Source organism: Marmota flaviventris, chromosome 7 (assembly GCF_047511675.1).
Source record: "Marmota flaviventris isolate mMarFla1 chromosome 7, mMarFla1.hap1, whole genome shotgun sequence".
Taxonomy (NCBI): domain Eukaryota; kingdom Metazoa; phylum Chordata; class Mammalia; order Rodentia; family Sciuridae; genus Marmota; species Marmota flaviventris.
This window is the reverse complement of record NC_092504.1, coordinates 142,353,152-142,373,277: the sequence shown is the minus strand read 5'-3', so window position 1 is coordinate 142,373,277 and position 20,126 is coordinate 142,353,152. Positions and strand designations below refer to the sequence as shown.

General features: G+C 55.6%; 2 protein-coding genes and 1 long non-coding RNA gene across 3 annotated transcripts; all 3 read right to left on the bottom strand.

The window, feature by feature from the left end:
• Positions 1-9,904: 9,904 nt before the first annotated feature.
• LOC139706383 (sperm motility kinase 2B-like) lies at positions 9,905-12,042 on the bottom strand. The gene is made up of 2 exons (XM_071614034.1): positions 10,364-12,042; positions 9,905-10,198 (listed from the first exon to the last, which is right to left on the bottom strand). Exon 1 carries the CDS (start codon positions 12,040-12,042, stop codon positions 10,381-10,383), a length of 1,662 nt encoding a protein of 553 aa, XP_071470135.1. The 3' UTR covers positions 9,905-10,198; positions 10,364-10,380.
• Positions 12,043-14,950: 2,908 nt separating this feature from the next.
• LOC139706546 (uncharacterized) lies at positions 14,951-15,635 on the bottom strand. The gene is made up of 2 exons (XR_011708165.1): positions 15,410-15,635; positions 14,951-15,244 (listed from the first exon to the last, which is right to left on the bottom strand). It is a non-coding gene; the product is annotated as an uncharacterized lncRNA (long non-coding RNA).
• A 42-nt stretch (positions 15,636-15,677) lies between these two features.
• LOC139706382 (sperm motility kinase Z-like) lies at positions 15,678-16,697 on the bottom strand. Its single transcript, XM_071614033.1, has one exon. It carries the CDS (start codon positions 16,695-16,697, stop codon positions 15,678-15,680), a length of 1,020 nt encoding a protein of 339 aa, XP_071470134.1.
• Positions 16,698-20,126: the final 3,429 nt, after the last annotated feature.

Genomic DNA, 20,126 nt, shown 5'->3' with positions numbered 1-20,126 from the left:
CATGTCAGAAAGACGAGTTCTCCTTTGCCCTCGTGTCCACTGTGCCGGCTTTGGAGCTCCCTGCACACACCACAGGCTCCCCTAGCAATGCTCTCGGCTCCCAGCCGGACGGTCGGGGCTCAGAAGGGTGGACGCTCAATGGCTGGTCTTATCAGCGCAACTGCAGTCAACACCCTCGGTCAGCACTCTGGTCGGATATCACAGGGAGTTGATGAAGGATGCTTTTGAAAGATAAAACCATGAGTCTCATTCAAAGCATGTGGCCAAGGTCTTATTGAGTTTATTAATTAAGGAGGGAGTCAGTAAGATGACACAAACCTTTCAAAAGTGCTGACATGAATTCTCAAGCAGATTGAAAGCTGGGGCGTAACCACAAGGCCATAACCCATTTATTCCATGTGAAAATATTTGCTTGTTTTTCTATGGAGAAGAATCACTTGCATTATTATAGGTTTTCTACAACTTGCTGAAGTCTTAAGAACCTGGAAGGGTGTGCTACACAGGACACCCCATGATCCTTTTTCCTTTTTTTCCCCCATTTACATTCTTTCACGACTTTTTCTGATACAAAGAACTGAATTTCACTACTAATAAAATGAGGCTTTGTGCTAGTGACTTCTGAGCTACCTTGAGTCCCAACATGCTATTGTTAGTCCAGTTCCTTGGTCATCATCTATTTATGTGTGTGAATAAAGCCCACGGGACCTTGCTGGGCCTATGTGTGCTCTGTGCACACACGCCATGAGCCCACGAGCACACAGTGAGTGCAAGCAGAGCCTGCGCGGATTTGTTTGCCAAAGCCACCTGCAGACACTGGTAAGGTGGCTAATCTGACAGATAACTGGTGCCTTGGTTAATCAGGAAAGTACCATGGAGATTTTGAGATGCTGAAATTCAGGGAAGCAATAAACCAAGCTTTCCCGAATTGTTGTAGACTTTCCCTGCAGAGCACACACGGCACATCTTTCCAAGTTGTTGGGGACAGTGGGTCAGTGGCATGGATGTGGAACGGTCCCTGGTGTCTTGGTGACACAGTTTCTTCTCGGCTTGCAGCAGTTCTCAAGGACGGCGGTAGAATGTGCTTTGGGAATGCAGCATGCTGAGCTCAGGGGCAGGCTGGAGGGAAAGGCAGGCTCTGTGGCCGTCCTCCGCCCAGGACAGGATGTCCTCAGTGCTTCTACCCAGGAGTCCTGCGGGCCTGTCCTGGAGCCCCTAACCCACGGCACGAATGGGCGCTCTCCTGGCTCTTTGGGGACCAACTAAATGAATCCCAGGCTTTTCGCTGCCCCTGCTGCTGGTCTGTGTGTAAGAAACCCACTGTGGGCCACACACGCAGCGTGGGGAGCTGGGCTCCTGGGGGTCGCACAGGAGCCTGCCCACGGCTGTGGATTCAAAGGCTGATGCTGCAGCTGCGCTGCCCAACTGGGCACCAGCAGGGAGAGAACTGAGTGTGATTTTGTTTTTACTTCATTTCTCTTTTAGACTTCAACCTCTTGACTCTAAAGCAATGGAAAAAAAGGTCAGAGACTCTTTACGTAACTCTACAAACTTGTTGAATGAATAACTGAGCTGCCTCTTCCCCTCTCTGAACACGGAGTTCCTGCCACCTAGAAAGCTCTCGGTCTGTGAAGGACTTAGAGAATCTCCCATATTGGAAACTGTCACAGCATGAGCCGGTTATGTGCAGCTGATGATTTTTGAGGGCAAAGATTTGTCTTTGTAGATTTTATCAGGTAAAACCCAGTTCCACTTAGAAATCAACATCAAAACTAAGATTTTATTCAAATTTGTTTATTCTCGTTTGAATGATTTCATTTTAACTCAAAGGGTGTTCTTGATGGTAAGACATAAAAACAATCGCATTTCTTTGTTTCAATCCTCCTTTTCTTTCATCCTAGTCATTTCTATAGAAACAGAGACTGAAATGACGGGGAGCCTTCTGGAGAGTTTCTGGTAAGGCTACACCTACACCCTGCTGCAGGAAGCAGTCCCCACCTGGAGCCTTGGTAGCTAAGGACTTGAGGAGTGTTGCAGGGTTGCTCACGTCCCAAGTCCCCGCATATCCCTCCAGGGACAGAGCTGTGGATTCCAGGGCAGCTGTCAGAGGCCTGGCATTTACAGCCACATACACACTTGAACCTGTGTGAGTGAACAGGCACCGAGGTGGCCACAAGTCAGGTCCAGGCAGCGGGTAAGAAGACAGTGCCCCCAAGGTGGAGGCCAGGAATGTGTCATTCATCTGATCATCAAATAACTCTGAGTAGCAGGCCCAGTGGCACTCACCGGTGAAGAAAGCCAGGCTCCGTAGCAAGTAGCAGAGCCCAGCTTTGAGCCAAGTTAGGCCCAACCCCAAAGCTAACAGGACAGATCCTTGAAGGACAGCTGGATAAGCCCCACACCAGCAAGGAGGCCCACACTGTCAACCAGACAGCTGCCAGGACCCAGAGCCACACGAGGAGGACCCAGAGCCACACGCGTCTTCCAGGTTTCAGCCACACTGTTGCTCCTCTCATGAATCCTGGGCCTTCCCCATGGCGGCTAACCCTCGACTGGGAGCGCTGGGGAGCACTGAGCAGCACTGGGGAGCATGGGGTTCAACTTCCCTTCCCCAAAGCTGATGGAAAGGAAAAGGGCAGATTTAGGATTTCTTTGAAAGATTGGGGTGCCTGCAAGAGGAGACCGACATTTATATCCCCACAATAGGAACCTGCTTCAAGGGAGGGCGCTTTGCCTAGGCCCATGGTCCTGAATGGGGGAGTGGAGAGAGAGCATGGGGAGGCCTGCGGGCCTAACCATGTGCTAAAGGATGAGGACTGGGCTGCGTCTTGGCAATGTGCATGTATGTGTGTGTGCATGTGTGTGTGCGTGCACACGTGTGTGCCGGTGTGCACATGTTTGCACGTGTGCATATGTGTGTGTTCTGGTGAAGAGGCAGGTGCACTGAGAGCTAAATGCCACTCACTGAAGGTCACTTAGAATCGATGGCCAAGCTGGCCAGTGCCCAAGGGAGCTTCACCTGAAGAAGCCCCTTGTTGGCAAAATATACTGAGCTTCCACACGGCCTGTGTGGACACTGACCAGAAGTGTCCCACGCCAGGTCGGCCAGAAGAGAGAAGATGCAGCTGGAGCCTCCTCAGTCCATCAGACAGATCTACCCTGAGGTAGAGGAAGGAGAAGACAAACCAGCAGGATGCAGAGAGGGACTGACTCTCAGACGCCACTGTCATGAGCTCATTTCAGCAACCAAAGAGCTGAAGACTCACGCACAGCAGCCAAGGCAGGGCTGGGGAGCCAGTGCTGGAAGAAAGATGGACGGAGCCAGCCCATCTGGGAGGTGCCAACAGCACAACACCTGCCTCTGTCTCCCTCCACCCAGAGCTGCCCGGTTGCAGGCCCAGTCACACCTGCTCTCTTCTGTGTGTCCCAGTTAGGTGGCCAGCCAGGCTTATCCCCCGCATGTCACGGTCCTTCTTAAGACTTCACCAGATAACTGGGGCTCCTCAAAACTGTCAGAAGGGGCACCAAACCCCGCAGTCACCTCCCTGTGTGCTCCTGCCTGCCGGGCACCCACTTCTCATCAACCTGACCGACGGCAGGTTCCCGCATGCTTCTGTTGGCTGGAGCAACCTCTGCAGGACCAGTGGATTAAGCTTCCCAAATCCTCTCTGATCCGGAGTCTAGGATCTTAAAAGACATGCCCTGCTTCTTTCCCTGTTCCCAGCCCTGCACAGTCACACAGACCCTGCAGCACGCAACAGCCAGGTCCATCAAGTTCGTCAGGCCAATGACCACCGTGGTGGACGCATCATCAGTCCAATCCCCACCATCAAGCTTCCCCTCGCCGGCCCTCCCTGAGTCCATGCCCTTTGCCAAGGGCCTTCCTTTCTTGCCACCCACTGACCGAGCAGTGGATTTCTCCACCCCTGGACTTTGGGTCCAGCCATGCAGCTTGCTCAGGGGAGCAGAATGAAGGGAAATGGCTGTGCACCATGATGACCCCGGGGCCTCGAATGTGCCCTCACGCCCCTCTGCTGTTGCCAAGATGAGCTTCCCCCACGTGGCTGCCCGCTTGCCTGGGCCTCCGAAGGCACACACGGGAAGAGCGAGCCAGGAGGGTGCTGCCCAAGGGACCGGCCTGCGTGGTCACTGCCCAGGCACCGAGAGGCTCCATCAGTCCTGCTCTGGGCGCCTGGGTTCTGGGGAGGGGACTTGTGACACACTGAAAGCCAGGACAGCACATACTGTGGTCTAATTTAAACCAGATTAAAATGTGGTCATTTCTAGAATGATTTCCTCTTCTCTTGCATTTGCTAGCTGAACAAGGGTTTAGATTCAGATTAGCATGGTTTGCTCACAAGTACAGATTTCCTGGCAGAGGCTAAGAACAAGAGGCCTCTACACTTTCATTCTGGGGCACCCTGGGAGGACCAGCCAGCCACTGCTGAGGAAGCCTAGCCCCCATGTCTCACCACAGGACCCCCACCCCCACCCCGTGCCTGCAAGTTGACCAAAAAGGCAGCTGGATCTGTTTGAAGTGTTGCAACCTCATTCACAAGTTGCTTATCAGAACCCAGAACACCTTTCCCCATAGAACAGGCAGGATGGTGTTCCCAGGCAGATGGCCCAAAGCCTTCCAGCCCTGCGAGTCAACAGAATGACACCAGTAACGCCCGAGCGCTCCTCTGCCCACTGCGGCCTTCCCTCTCTGGGGCACCCCTCCCTCCTTCCTGAAGTGGGCACGGGGGCTGTATTGATAGGTGGAGGCCCTGGCTGCTTGCCAAGGCAGCAGGACATCCCCCCGTAGGCTCGCCCCCCCAGTTCTCCAGGACAGAATGCTGAAGAGGCTTCATGTAAGTAAAGGGGGGTTGACAAATGCCTGGCAGACAGTCAGTCAGGGCCATCTCCCCCACTGACCGGCATCCTTGGCTGGGCCCCAGGGAGCTGCTCCTTCCCAGCTCCTACTGGGAACTGAGGAAGACCCGCCGGCCTGCAGCCCCCTTCCGGTCCTGAAGGCGAGACTTCATTTCCCCATGACTGGCCTTCCAGAAGTCTCTGCTTCTTTCAGGGAGGAGTAATGGCTATGTTTTGTTAGAAGAAAAGCCGATTCCGGAGAAACTACAAAAGGAAGTAGAAACTATATTTATATTCCTTTTCTTTTAAAATTTTATAAAAGTATATCAATTTATTCTTCTCAATTCAGAGCTCAGAAGTTTACACTTTTCCTATTTGTAGCCCTCAAGGATACAAACTTACTCTGATATAAACTCCTAACATGACCTTTCTCAAAGCAGTCTGATATTCTTCAGTAACATTATTATTTTAACAAAATCTCTTATATTAAAACTGTTACTCTGTTATTCTCTTACTTTAGTAATTTTGGCTCATATTTCAAAAATCAAACTGGTATAGACATGCAATCTCTATTTACAACAAGAAATTTCTTCTTAAATTTGCTCTTAAATATTTCTTTCTATAGCCTGCATCACATCCTAAAACAGATAATATAAATTATCATCTAACTGGTTTCCCAACAAATTTTATAACCAGCAAAGCACACTATTGATAAATTTATAAATTTTAACTATAAACGTTTAAGAATATCTTAAAAAAACTTAGAGATGTTGCAGACTTCCTTTAGTTCAGCTGATATTGTTAAATGACCTTGAATCTACATAGTGTATCTCATATCTAGTTCAAGTACTTGCTGGGGTCATCGCAAGATACCAGGGGACAGAGCCAGGGCCACAGACTGCAGCCACCTTGTGGGTCAATTCTGAGCTCTTACTGAATGCACTTTGGAAACCGTTTCAGGACTACCATACTCTTCATCTTGTCCCCTGGCTCGGGGGTGACCTCCTATGCACTGGGCCAATGGACACCCCCACCCTTTGTCATGCAGTTGGCAGTCCTTGCTCTTAGGGGAGGTCCGGATGGGAGGCTCAGTGGAGTGACAGGCTGGCTGGACTCTGTTCTCCTCTGCCCAGAAAGTGAGAAGGCTCAGGAGGAGCAGGGCAGGGCAGGGCAGGACAAGAAAAAGCCCCAGAGTTTCCTCCTGGCCCTGGGTACCAGAAATGGCCCAGCCCATCCCAGTCACATGGTGAATCAATCCCTGAAAACAAATCAAAACCCTCCTTTCTTTGAATTCCAGAATCCAGGATGCATCTGAATCTGAGCTCGACTGTTGGCCACTCTAAAAGTTCTCCAATCAGAGAGCTACCAGCTGTCAGGGGCAAGAAGGAGGGTGGGTGGAGGGCCAGGTCATGTCCCTGAGCCCTGGACACTGGCATGTGTTCCTCTGAGATGCCCATCCTCCTGAGCTCGGAAGAGGTGGGTGATGTCCTGGCCCCAACACTGCCCAACAGGATTGGAGCACTTCTGGAAATCTACTACTAGTAGAGTTAGAAGTCGTTTATTCATCACTTTGAGAACTTGGGATATAGTATTACCAAGAAACTGTCCCTGAGTGCGTTGGTACATCCCGGTAATCTCAGTGACTCCAGAGGCTGAGGCAGGATGACCACAAGTTAGTGAGACCCTAAAGCAACTTAGGAAGTCCCTGTCTCAAAAGAAAAAGACCTGGGGATGTAGCCCAGTGTCAAGCACACTCAGTTGGATCTCAGTGCCATCATGAATACATAGAAGTCATCGTGTACATTTTAAAAAATGGACTATGGGTTTGATATCCAGAAACACACTCCTTTTCAGTGTTTGAGTGCTTAAGAAAGATGGATCTGTGTTAATGGCTTCATTGAAGATCAACCTGGGGAAGAATCTGCCTAACCACTTACAGGACTCAGTTTTAGCCAAAAACAGCAGCGAGGACAGACCAGGGGAAGGAGCGAGGAGGCGGGTCGGGAGGACAGAGAGGCAAGACTCCTCCCTCAGCTGGGGGCAGCATGTGTCCTCTACAAGCAACTTAAAGGTGTCCTTTGTTACTTTTCCACCTATTTTGTCCTCCTTGAGAAAAGTTTCTGACTAAGAGGGGTTTTCCTCCCACCAGCTCCGAATTCACTGTGGGTCCTGCAGTGATTCAAGGATTTGGCCCTCAGATGGTTGCCAAGGAAACCAGCACAGGCTTGGCTGCTGGCTGTGCTGGGCACTCCAGGGCAGTGTGAGCGAGCTGCAGGGAGCCCCCTGAATAAAAGTCACCTGATAAATAAGACTTTCCAGGGGACAGCGCATGTCTGGCGTACAAACATGTCCAGCCCCCTCGGACAGCCCATCTGTCCACATGACTGGACAGAAGGCATCATCTCTGTCTCATTTACATGCAAGTGCATCAGGGGCCTCGACCCTGAGGTTGGCATGAAGAGGAACTGGGCAAAAGGAAGATGAGGTTCTTGAACCTTGAAGATAGGAAACAATAAAATGATACCCGGGGTCGGGGAGGACTAGGGGGATCCAGCGTCCATAAAGCTGTAGGCACCCCAGCTGGGCCAGAGGAGGCAAGTCCTAGGCCTGCCTGGGCAACTCAGTGCAACACAGTCACAAAACACCAACAGACGGGCTGGGATACACCTGGTGGGTTCAGTCCCCACTTCTAGAAAAAAGTGTTTTATTCACATTATTCACATAGAATTCTGTTCCACAGTTGAAATGAAGGAACTGCAAGACATGTATCACTGTAAATCAACCTCAGAAATGCAACATCAAGAAAAAAACTCAAGCATTAAAAGGAGGCTTTCACATACCTTCTGCAAAATGTGAAACGACAGTTTGTAACTTTGGGGTTCATATTTGCATAAGCTAAAACAAACTTTTTCCCTTTTTTTTGGAGGATTTAACACAGGGTGCTCTACCAATGAATCACATTGCCCACCTGTTTTTTATATTTTGAGACTGGGTCTCATAAAGTTCCTGAGTCCTCCTGCCTCAGCCTCCTGAGTGCTGGGGTCACGGGTGTGCACATGCACACAGCTTGTAACTGATTCTTTAACTTCTTTTTCCTTAAATTAAAAACTGGGTGTTCTTATAAATTCTAATAACACAGAGGTGTGCTGAATAACAGTGAACAGCTTACCGTCTCTCGAGTCACTGCCTCAGAAGTAGCCACTGTTAAACCCGTGGGTGAATCTCTTAAGTCACTTTTTATTTTTAATATTTTTTAGTTATAGTTGACACAATACCTTTATTTTATTATTTATTATTTATATGTGGTGCTGAGGATTGAATCCAGGGCCTCGCACGTGCTAGGCAAGCACTCTACTGCTGAGCCACAACCCCAGCCCCCTTAAGTCACTTTTATAGGAAATAATTCAGCTCCGACTTCTTATAATCATAGGAAAACACCAAATTGGATTAGAAGTGGGAAAATCTTATTTTAAAAAACTTTCAAATGATCTATTTTTGCATGATAATTCAATGGGCACGTTTTGAATACTACTCGTAAGGTTTTGGTCGCAACTTAATCAAGGAACCAGGCTGCAGAAAAGTCCCATTTCTTCTCATTTTCCCCCAGTGGGTCAGGCCAATTGCAGCCCCAGCCTTTCTTGAAGACAGTCACCTGGCTCAGGGCAGCTGCCTGCGCCCTCTAGTGGGGAAGCCTCACGCTGCTGCCACTCCAGGCAGTGCCCTCCTGGAGAGCTGAGGTCCTCTCTCATTGCCCAGAGAACACTGACCAAAGAAAAAAGGTCAAAGTGAATCCTCAACCAGGAGACCATGACACACTATCTGAAGAAGACGTTCACACACAGGGATCCAGCACCAAGTGGACGTGGTGAGAGTGATTTCCAGGGAGTAACTGTGGGGATCCCAGAGCGCCCTTTGGTCCTGGGTGGGGGTTCTTGGCCAAGATGCAGATACCCACCACTAAACTCACAAGTATGTCAGTCTTCATTTTAAAAGAAAAGTTGTATTTTCCTTGGGTCTGGTTTATGACTTTTAAGAATATTTTTCTTACTTGAGAACAAAAATTTTGGTTTTCTCCTCCTGAGTATATGGGATCTCCACCTCTCCTATCTCAAAGGATATTCGTGTTCTAGAGGGGAAGAAGGTTAAGAGCCCAGAGGAGTATTCAAAGGCCTGTCTTCAAAGGACCAACAGTTACTGTCCCTGCAAAGTATAAAACATAATTGACTTATCATCTCCACATGTAAGAGACTAATTCATAAAGAAATACTCATGAACCATCTGTGTACCCATCACACCTCAAATACAAGGTGACTCTGTGACATCAGCCACCCAGGGATAAGGGGTGGGGACCACATAACATCCACATCTACTACAGGATTGAAACGCTTCACTCCAAACACTAGACCCGGAAAACGGCTCCTCCCAGCCAGCCCTGCACTCCTGGGGGCTGGGGGCTCTGGCCACACACCCTCCCCTGCCCACACCTGCGCCCCAGCTCCCCCACCCATAGGTGGTCATGCTCCCTGCTCAGCAGCCCTGGGGAGCTCAGGGTGGCAGGCTGAAGGGCCCGTCCCTGGGTCAGGATGCTCACAGGGACTGTCCCGTGCAGCCGAAGAACTAGAGAGGATAAAGCTTCACCAGGGCAAGAGCCAGCCTCTGGCAGGGACATTCAGAGGAGGGACCAAGCGGCAGCCCCCAAGCCACTCTGGGGGAGGCACCCACAGCTCTACCCTGACTGCCCCCGGGGCCTGCGACACGGTGCCTCCTCGTGCCACTCTGGGTATACCCCCAGGATGGGCTTGGCCTTGTGGCTCCTCTGTCCCTTCCCAAAGTGGTGACCGGGCACCATCAGTGTCAGGCCAGGCACAAGGTCTGCCTTTCTGCCCCCCACCCAGCCTCCTCCCCTGGGACCACTCTGGGTCAGGTCACGTGTTGCCCTTGGGGACCTCCGGAGGGCTCCCTGTCACTGCTCCCTTACACCTTCCCCACTGTGACACCACCACCCACTCTCCCACTGTTGCCAGGAGGCGGCCAAGGAACGCAACAGCTGATCCCCACGGAGCACCCAATTTATTCCAAGATCCGTGGGACGCGGGAATGGATGAAGAGCTTATTGGGAAGCATCTCTGCCCCAGAGGGTGGGAGAGAGAGCAGAGGAGAGCAGGGCGGGGCACGTGTCCAAGGAGAAGTCCCTGAGGTGGGATCCGGGTGGGGCGCAGGGGCCCACTGGTGTCCGGGTGTCTTCGGGTGTCCTCCTGCCTGAGGGGTCCGGGAGGCGGCGGCCAGGGCAGGTTGCACTTCTCGCTCCAGCAGCTGGCCCTCGTGAGGTAGAACCCGGGCCACCTGTCTGTGGACAATGAGAGGGGCTAGGAGTCAGAGTCGCCCACCCTGTGGTGCCCAGGTGGACCTAACCCTGGTGGCACCCCCCAAGGGCAGAGGGTGTCCATTCATCCTTTGGAGATGACACTCATCAAGGCACGCGTGAGACCCAAGGCAGCACCGCTCCACCTACTTGGCTCCGTGGGCGTCTCAGCTGGGCGCTGGCCAGGGAGCCACTCTGTTTTTGAAGAATCTTCTGAGGGCCTGACCTCTGGTGGGGGCAGGTCCCGGGGGGTCCCTGGGTGGTGGTGCTGGTGGTGGCGCGGGCCCTCCAGCTGCGGGAGCCACTCTGTTGGAGCGTCCGGAGCCAGTCCTGGGGGCCTGCACGCAGCAGCACAGCCTCGCCAGACAGGTGGCCATCCTCCGGACCACTTCCCTCCATCCCCTGGCGGTGTCACGGGTCAGGCCAGGGGTCCTGGAGCCAGCATGGGGTTGCGCGGTGGAGGAGGAGCTTGGATCCGGTGCCAGGGCCTGGGAGGACCCCGGCAGAGGGGCCGTGGGGCCGGGAGCAGGGACGCTGGCCGACAGGCTGCACAGCATGATGGCGGGCAGGCTGGCTCTCCTGCTGCCCACCTGCCCTGAAGGCTTGAGCTCCTCAGGCTGCTGCTGCTGCTCCTGCTGCTGCTGCTGCTGCTCACAGGCCGAGAGGGGCCAGGAGCGCATGGCCGGTCTGCTGACGCCCCACCTTGGGCCCAGAGTCAAGCTGGAGGGGATGCACAGGGACGGGCAAGGGCCCACCTGTGGCCGCCCAGGCATCTGCAGCCGCACCTGGCAGCCCGCCCCCCGGGTTTTCTGGTGGCCCAGCAGGAGGTAGGTGGCCATGGCCTGGTTGAACTGGCGCGTCGCCACCGACACCCAGGTCTCCTGCAGCCCGTAGCCCAGGTCCAGCATGGCCAGCAGGATGGAGGTGTCCGGGCGCCTGGGGAGCAGCTCGGCGGGAGGACTCGGGCAGCGTTCCCCATCCTGGCTCAGCCACGGGTGCCCCAGGATCTGCTGGAGCGTGGGCCTGTGCGCGGGCTCCAGGGTCAGCATCCAGGACACCAGGCTCTGCGCCTCGTCGGACAGGTGGAACGGGAGGTGGTACCTGGCCTGCAGCACCTGCTCCTTGGCCTGCTCATAGCTGGCCCCGGTGAACGGGACGCTGCCCGTGAGCATGAGGATCAGGAGGACACCCAGGCTCCAGACGTCCACCGCGGGGCCGTCGTAGGGCTCTCCCCGGTGCAGCTCCGGGGCCCAGTAGGCCACGGTGCCGCAGAGCAGGCCCAGCTTCTCTCCGGCCCTGAACCTGCAGGCCAGGCCGAAGTCGCACAGCTTGGCGCGGCCCGCGGCATCCAGCAGCACGTTGTCCGCCTTCACGTCCCGGTGCGCGATGCCCTGCGCGTGGCAGTAGCCCACGGCGCTGGCCACCTGCCCGAACAGCATGCAGGCCTCGTCCTCCCACAGGCCCACGACCTCCGGGATGTGCTGGCCCAGCTGGCCCCGAGCCATGTCCTCCATCACCACGTAGGCAGTGCCGGGGGTCTCCACGATCTCCAGCAGCTGCACCACGTGCGGGTGCTCCAAGCCCTTCATGATGTCCAGCTCCGACAAGACCCAGGACAAGGTGGCCCCCGCCCCCTTCCGCAGGACTTTCACGGCCACCTTCGTCCCCGTCAGGATGTGTCGGGCCAGGAAGACCTTGGCAAAGCTGCCCTGCCCGACGACCCCCAGGGGCTCATAGCGGCCCGTGAGGGCTTCCTCCAAGGAGGAGCAGGCCGCGAGGTCCCGACACACCCTCCGCACCACACTACGCTCACTGCTCTCTCTAGACATCCTCCGCCCCACGCCCACTAAGCCCGCTAGCTAAAAACAAACACAACAAACAAAGCAAAGAACACAAGCAAAACTAACACAACAAAGCCCAACAGAAAGCCCCAAATCAAAGAACCAACCCGAGACCGCAACCAGAACCACCAAACCACCAACCACCAAACGCGCTAACTATGGGAGTCCCACAGGTCACTGCCTAGAGCTTCCTGTGCTTGTGGACAAGGTGCCAGCCTCGTCCCGGCCTTATATCCCCGCTGGCTCAAGGGCCTCACAATGCTGGCCCCTGTGAGGTCACAGCCAGGAGTGGCCCACTCACACCTGGGGGTGGCCCACGGTGGCATCTCCCACTCGGGCCTCCGGGACCTTGGCCACCTTCCTGGTCAGAACAAGGAGGGTCTGTGGAACCTCGGTGCTCCCGTGTGTTTGGGAACCCGACCTCTCCTTGCTGAGAAAGGAGGAGCTGGACCAGGCCCCGGGGCCCGTGCCTCGCCAGTACACAACTCTGTCGTGGCTTTCGCCCCGTGAAGACCCCACCCCAGGTCCTCTGGAGCCATTCAGCGCCCGTCTCCTCCAACTCGGACAGACTGGTGTCCAGAGCGTGGTAGCAGTCCCCTCACGCCAGGACGCTGGTGCGGGTCGCTCTGCCCCCTGAGATCCAGGGCCACATTCCCGACCTCTGTGGGGTGTGGGGGCCAGGTCAGGCGCCTGCCTCATCATTGCCCCACAAGGTCCTATCAGGTCACTCGCCAGAACCCTGCCTGCAGCCCACAGGAGAGAGAGAGGGTGGGTCGCCTTCCAGGGATGAAGGCCGATAATGCCAGCCAAGAACCCTAGGGCCAGCAGGTGCCCTTCCTGGGGTGCAGAGAGACGGAGGCGTCCCTGATGCCCCGGTCCCTTCCGCTGCCCTGTCCATAGAGCCTGGGCTGGCTCCTTTGGAACCTCCCAGACTGACCGCTCCCCCCTCTGGGACCTGAGGCGTCCACGTTTCAGGCACCAGGAGGCCGGGTGTCTAGGGAGGTCTCGCTCTCTCCTTCCGGCGAGGGACCTTGTTGCCGTGTACCACACCACATGGCTGAAAGGCCGAGGACTGGGATCACCCCTTCAATCCCTTTCCCGCTCTCTTCCCTTCTTTCCTCCTTGGTCATAGTTATGGAGACCTTCCCTGAAGGCTTGTGCTCCTCAGGCTGCTGCTGCTGCTGCTGCTCACAGGACGAGAGGGGCCAGGAGTGAATGGCGGGCGTGTTGACGCCCCACCTTGGGCCCAGAGCCAAGCTGGAGGGGACGGACAGGGACGACAAGGCCCCACCTGTGGCTGCCCACGCATCTGCGGCCCCACCTGGCAGCCCACACCCCGGGGGCCAGCGCTCGACTCCTGATCCACTTTCCCAGCCCTTTCTACTGTCTTTGAGGAAGGATCTCACACACTTGCCTAGGCAGGTCTTGAACTGGCAATGCCCCTGCTCGGCCTCCCCAACCCACAAGTAGAAAGGCAGTCACCACCTTGCCCACCGTGACATGTCTCTGTGTCTGTCTCTGTGTGTTTCTGTGTGTGTGTGTGTGTGTATGTGTGTGTCTGTGTGTATGTGTGTGTCTGTGTGCATGAGCACACCTGAGACCAAACGCGACCAAGTGTGGTGCAGAGGGTAGAACCAAGGCCTAGTTGCCTGCCAGAGGAGGTCCAGCCCTGAGGCCCACATCCCCTTGGGGAGCCAGGGCCCCAGGGCCTCACCCTCCTGAAGGACCACAACACCACACCCTCAAAGGGAGGGGAGTTTCAGCAGCACTTTTGGAGAAACAAACTCCTCAAAGCATGGCCCTGGGAAACCAAAGGCAAGGGACTCGTTCTCCCCTGCACCTGCCCTTCAGGAGAGGAGTCCCTGGTGGTGGACTGAACGACCTTAGGCAGGGACTCAGAGATGGGTGAAGACACAGGGGTCTCTGGAAAGGTCTGTTCCTGGCAAGTACAAAAGCTGGCCTCACTTTTCTTGTCCACGGGGAAGGGACCGATTCAGAAGACTCAGTGGAGTGTCTGCGGTACCAAACCACCAGGAACACACGGGTGGCTCTGTGACATCAGAGACCCAGGGGGAGGGGGTGGGGTCCGCATCTAGTACAGGATGGAAGTGAGGCTGCCCTCCATTCACATCAGACTGGGATCTCTGACCCACGTCAAATGGAAACCCCGCGGGGATCACAAAGAAAGGGGGGCAGAGCCCACAACCCGTGTCCAAGGGATGGGAATTGAAAGGTTCACTCCAAACACTAGACCCGGAAAACGGCTCCTCCCAGCCAGCCCTGCACTCCTGGGGGCTGGGGGCTCTGGCCACACACCCTCCCCTGCCCACACCTGCGCCCCAGCTCCCCCACCCATAGGTGGTCCTGCTCCCTGCTCAGCAGCCCTGGGGAGCTCAGGGTGGCAGGCTGAAGGGCCCGACCCTGGGTCAGGACGCTCACAGGGACTGTCCCGTGCAGCCGAAGGCCTAGAGAGGTTAAAGCTTCACCAGGGCAAGAGCCAGCCTCTGGCAGGGACATTCAGAGGAGGGACCAAGCGGCAGCCCCCAAGCCACTCTGGGGGAGGCACCCACAGCTCTACCCTGACTGCCCCCGGGGCCTGCGACACGGTGCCTCCTCGTGCCACTCTGGGTATACCCCCAGGATGGGCTTGGCCTTGTGGCTCCTCTGTCCCTTCCCAAAGTGGTGACCGGGCACCATCAGTGTCAGGCCAGGCACAAGGTCTGCCTTTCTGCCCCCCACCCAGCCTCCTCCCCTGGGACCACTCTGGGTCACGTGTTGCCCTTGGGGACCTCCGGAGGGCTCCCTGTCACTGCTCCCTTACACCTTCCCCACTGTGACACCACCACCCACTCTCCCACTGTTGCCAGGAGGCGGCCAAGGAACGCAACAGCTGATCCCCACGGAGCACCCAATTTATTCCAAGATCCGTGGGACGCGGGAATGGATGAAGAGCTTATTGGGAAGCATCTCTGCCCCAGAGGGTGGGAGAGAGAGCAGAGGAGAGCAGGGCGGGGCACGTGTCCAAGGAGAAGTCCCTGAGGTGGGATCCGGGTGGGGCGCAGGGGCCCACTGGTGTCCGGGTGTCTTCGGGTGTCCTCCTGCCTGAGGGGTCCGGGAGGCGGCGGCCAGGGCAGGTTGCACTTCTCGCTCCAGCAGCTGGCCCTCGTGAGGTAGAACCCGGGCCACCTGTCTGTGGACAATGAGAGGGGCTAGGAGTCAGAGTCGCCCACCCTGTGGTGCCCAGGTGGACCCAACCCTGGTGGCACCCCCCAAGGGCAGAGGATGTCCATTCATCCTTTGGAGATGACACTCATCAAGGCACGCGTGAGACCCAAGGCATCACCGCTCCACCTACTTGGCTCCGTGGGCGTCTCAGCTGGGTGCTGGCCAGGGAGCCACTCTGTTTTTGAAGAATCTTCTGAGGGCCTGACCTCTGGTGGGGGCAGGTCCCGGGGGGTCCCTGGGTGGTGGTGCTGGTGGTGGCGCGGGCCCTCCAGCTGCGGGAGCCACTCTGTTGGAGCGCCTGGAGCCAGTCCTGGGGGCCTGCACGCAGCAGCACAGCCTCGCCAGACAGGTGGCCATCCTCCGGACCACTCCCCTCCATCCCCTGGCCGTGTCACGGGTCAGGCCAGGGTCCTGGAGCCAGCAGGGGGTTGCGCGGTGGAGGAGGAGCTTGGATCCGGTGCCAGGGCCTGGGAGGACCCCGGCAGAGGGGCCGTGGGGCCGGGAGCAGGGACGCTGGCCGACAGGCTGCACAGCATGATGGCGGGCAGGCTGGCTCTCCTGCTGCCCACCTGCCCTGAAGGCTTGAGCTCCTCAGGCTGCTGCTGCTGCTCCTGCTGCTGCTGCTGCTGCTCACAGGCCGAGAGGGCCCAGGAGCGCATGGCCGGTCTGCTGACGCCCCACCTTGGGCCCAGAGTCAAGCTGGAGGGGATGGACAGGGACGGGCAAGGGCCCACCTGTGGCCGCCCAGGCATCTGCAGCCGCACCTGGCAGCCCGCCCCCTGGGTTTTCTGGTGGCCCAGCAGGAGGTAGGTGGCCATGGCCTGGTTGAACTGGCGCGTCGCCACCGACACCCAGGTCTCCTGCAGCCCGTAGCCCAGGTCCAGCATGGCCAGCAGGATGGAGGTGTCCGGGCGCTTGGGGAGCAGCTCGGCGGGAGGACTCGGGCAGCGTTCCCCATCCTGGCTCAGCCACGGGTGCCCCAGGATCTGCTGGAGCGTGGGCCTGTGCGCGGGCTCCAGGGTCAGCATCCAGGACACCAGGCTCTGCGCCTCGTCGGACAGGTGGAACGGGAGGTGGTACCTGGCCTGCAGCACCTGCTCCTTGGCCTCCGCATAGCTGGCCCCGGTGAACGGGACGCTGCCCGTGAGCATGAGGATCAGGAGGACACCCAGGCTCCAGACGTCCACCGCGGGGCCGTCGTAGGGCTCTCGCCGGTGCAGCTCCGGGGCCCAGTAGGCCACGGTGCCGCAGAGCAGGCCCAGCTTCTCTCCGGCCCTGAACCTGCAGGCCAGGCCGAAGTCGCACAGCTTGGCGCGGCCCGTGGCATCCAGCAGCACGTTGTCCGCCTTCACGTCCCGGTGCGCGATGCCCTGCGCGTGGCAGTAGCCCACGGCGCTGGCCACCTGCCCGAACAGCATGCGGGCCTCGTCCTCCCACTGGCTTTAAGATGCTTTTTTTCTCACTTTTTGGTCTCGTTTTCCCAATTGTTAACGACTTTGAAAGCAGCATCTAGAAGTTGCTGCTAAAGGAGTCTTGGGACACTTTTCTAATGGTGTAAGTTTTTTACAGATATCAGGTGCAGATCCGCTGATAAAAGGACATGGAGAAAGAGAGTACCAGTGGGAGTATTGAGGTCTAGGGTGGTATATTTGGTAATAGCCTTTGTAGTAGGATTTTCAGAAAATAGTCCTAATCTGTCCTCAATTTGGGATATATCTGTCATAGAAAAGAGAAAGTGAACCTGGACTGTCCCTCAGCCATCTCCCAGAGAAGGAATACGTGTTACATTGGAAGGGTTTTACACTGTGCAAGAGGAGGTGCAAAGAGGAGGGTGTGGGACTCGAAGAGGGGATGGGATGAGTGAGCAGAGGGACCCTGAGGTCTGTAAGGAGGGTGTTCACCCACTATTTGGGGGGACGTTGAATGAGGAAGAGAGTTTTGAGTCAGCAAGAATAAGTTGTAGAACAGAGAAGGACTGGAATAATGAGGGCTTTGAACAAAGGTAAAAGAAAGTTTGGAGGTAGGGAACTGTTTGCCATTTTGTTGGAGGAAATTTTCCCAATCTTGGCGGCTTTTTAAATCAAAGGTTCCAAACTTGGGCCATCAATGCAGACTCTCTAATTGGTACTGTGGCCAGATCTGGGTACTCAGCCTAATGAGGCATTGCTTTTGAGGTCAGATTAGAGGTGTACGATGTTGAGATTTTTAATGAGAGAACCTAGGGGTGGAGTATTGTGGGACAGACTGGTTAGCCCCTCTGTTCGAGAGGTTTGTGGTCTCCTGTCACCAGGCAGAGTGCTACTGGAGAGTGAGAGGGTATCCCCTTGTACAACCTCAATGATGGAGGATACTCAGGAACCACATAAGCCTCACTCTGGCTTCTATGGAATCAGACCACAGAAACACATAAGCCCCTCAAACCCCCAAATACACACCAGCTTAGAGGGCAGTAAGCAGGTAAGGAGCGATGCTCCTGTTGGTGACACCCATCTCAAAGGTGCACTTGGTTCTCATGAGCACTGTGATGGGACTTTGTGGGGAAATGTGACAGTGTGAAAATTCACTGAGGCTATGGTGACCTACCTGAAGCTGTGCTACCAGAAAAACCAGAAAGTGAGCTGCAAGGTCTAGCTGAAGCCTGGGCGGCCAGATGTGGGGCATTGCCTACCCCCTCCACCACTCCCAGATTCACTGGGGGCCCAAGGCAGAGTGCCAGAAGGCCTACCCTTTGCTTCTGGTCCCTCTCACCCCACAAGCAGAGGCCACATGAGCAGCAGAAGCAGTCAGGGCAGAGGAGCGGCAGAAGAGCCAGCCTGCCTGCCATTCCCTCTGTGCGGCCTGCCAGCTAGTGACCCCAATCCCAATCTTGTGGTCCCTCTGCCCACCTGCAGGCCCAGCAGAAGTGGGCAGAAGGCAGAGTGAGTCTCCCAGGCCCAGGCATTGGAACGAAGCTCCCACTCCACTGAGCAGCCCCCTGTAAGACTAAGACCCCTGCCTGTACCAGTGACGCCACCAGGAGCTGGAGGGAAGTGGCCAGAAAGAGAGCTGACTGTCCTACATGGATATGTTGCTGTGTGCAGGCCCCAGATGCCAGAGTAGATCCAGGGAAGCAGGGCACGTACCACTTACACTGACTCCTCCCAGAGTGGCTCCCTCAATAGCACACGGTTGAGATGCCAGCAAAGCCAAGTAGGCAGGGCAGAGCCACCTTTGATTTCACACGTGCTTTGACTGGTATCATTTCCAAGGACAAATCAGCACCAAACTCATTTGTGAAGTGCCAAGGGATTTAGGTCCGTCTGGGCACCATGCGGTGGGGGACTGGCTCCCTCACTTATCTGTGTCCTCCTTCAGATCACACAGGGTCTCACCCATGAGAACAAGCTACTGGGGGGAGAAGTGCAACCTGTTGTGGCCACCTCCTCCTCCCAGATTCCAGGAGGGACACCCAAAGCCTCCTGGACACCTGGGGGCACCTCTGCCCCACCCAGAACAGACCTCAGGGACTCTCCTGGGACACCTGCCCTTGTCCTGCTCTTCTCTCCTCATTTCTAAAGGTAAAGATGCTTTCAAATAAGTTCTTGTTCCATTTCCGTTTCTCGCAGATCTTATAATGAATTTGTGCTCCATCGATGATCGTATTGCATACTTTGGCCTCCTCCTTGCAGCCTTGGAAGAGCAGGTACTACTAATGTTGTAGTAGGAATTCATAAGGGAGTACTGATTCAGACGCTACTGAGGTCCCCCAACAGCAACATGAGACTCAGAGTGTTCCAATGGGACAAGACCCTGAGCTGTCCAGGGCAGAAAGGCGGACCTTGTGCATGACCTGACACTGATGGTGCCTGGTCGCCACTTTCAGAAAGGAACCATGGACAGGAAGAGCCATAAGCTCGAGTTCATCCTGTGGAGACACCCCGATGGCACAAAGAAGCCCTGTGTCACAGGCCACAAGGGCAGTCGGGGTGGAGCAGTGGGTGCCTCCCCCAGAGCGGCTTAGGGGCTGCTACTTGCTCCATCATCTGAATGTACCATGCATGGGGTTCAGTCTTGCAAAGGTGATGCTTTCTCTTGAACAGTGACACGGGTCATCTCTGTGAGAGTCCTGACCCAGGGATGGGCCTTTCAGCCACCTTGAGTTTCCAAGTGGTGCCAGCACTGAGGCAGACACACTAGGTGGTCGGGCAGGAGGCACCATGGGAGAATTTATAGCCAGAGATCCCAGCCTGGAGGAGTGGAGGGGTGACTGGGAGGAGCTGTTGTGCCTAGCAAGTTTTGGAGTAAAACCTTTGAATTCCCATCCTTTTACCTTGGGGTGTGCACTCTGGCCCTTTTTTTGTGATTCCCACAGGGTTTCCATTTAACGTGTGAAAGAGATGAGTCTGATATAAATCCTCACTTCAAAAATATACCAGAGCTGGTCCTCTGCAGCCCTGGCCCCATCCCCATGATTGCTGAGGTCACAAAGCCACCTGTGTATGCACAGTGTGTTCAGTATTACAGATTCTTTTAATTAATATCTTACAGGCATACAACAAAAGTAACTCCAACTTTTACAATTGTCATGAGTTTGCATGTGCAGAGACCTTTCTGTCTTCACCCCTATCTGAGTCCATGCCTCAGGTCATTCAGTTCATCATGAGGGACTCCTCTTGTGGAGGGCAGGTACAGGGGTGACCAAGTCCTTTGTCTTCTGTTTCCCTGTGCTGTGGTTTGAAGAGTATGTCCTTTCAAAAGTGTTTTTGAAACGTCAATGCCAATTCAGCAGTATTAAGAGGGCCACCAGGAGTGGGTAAGGTCCTGAGGCTCTGCCTTCCTGGACCAGATGTGCTCCTCAGGGCCGGTCA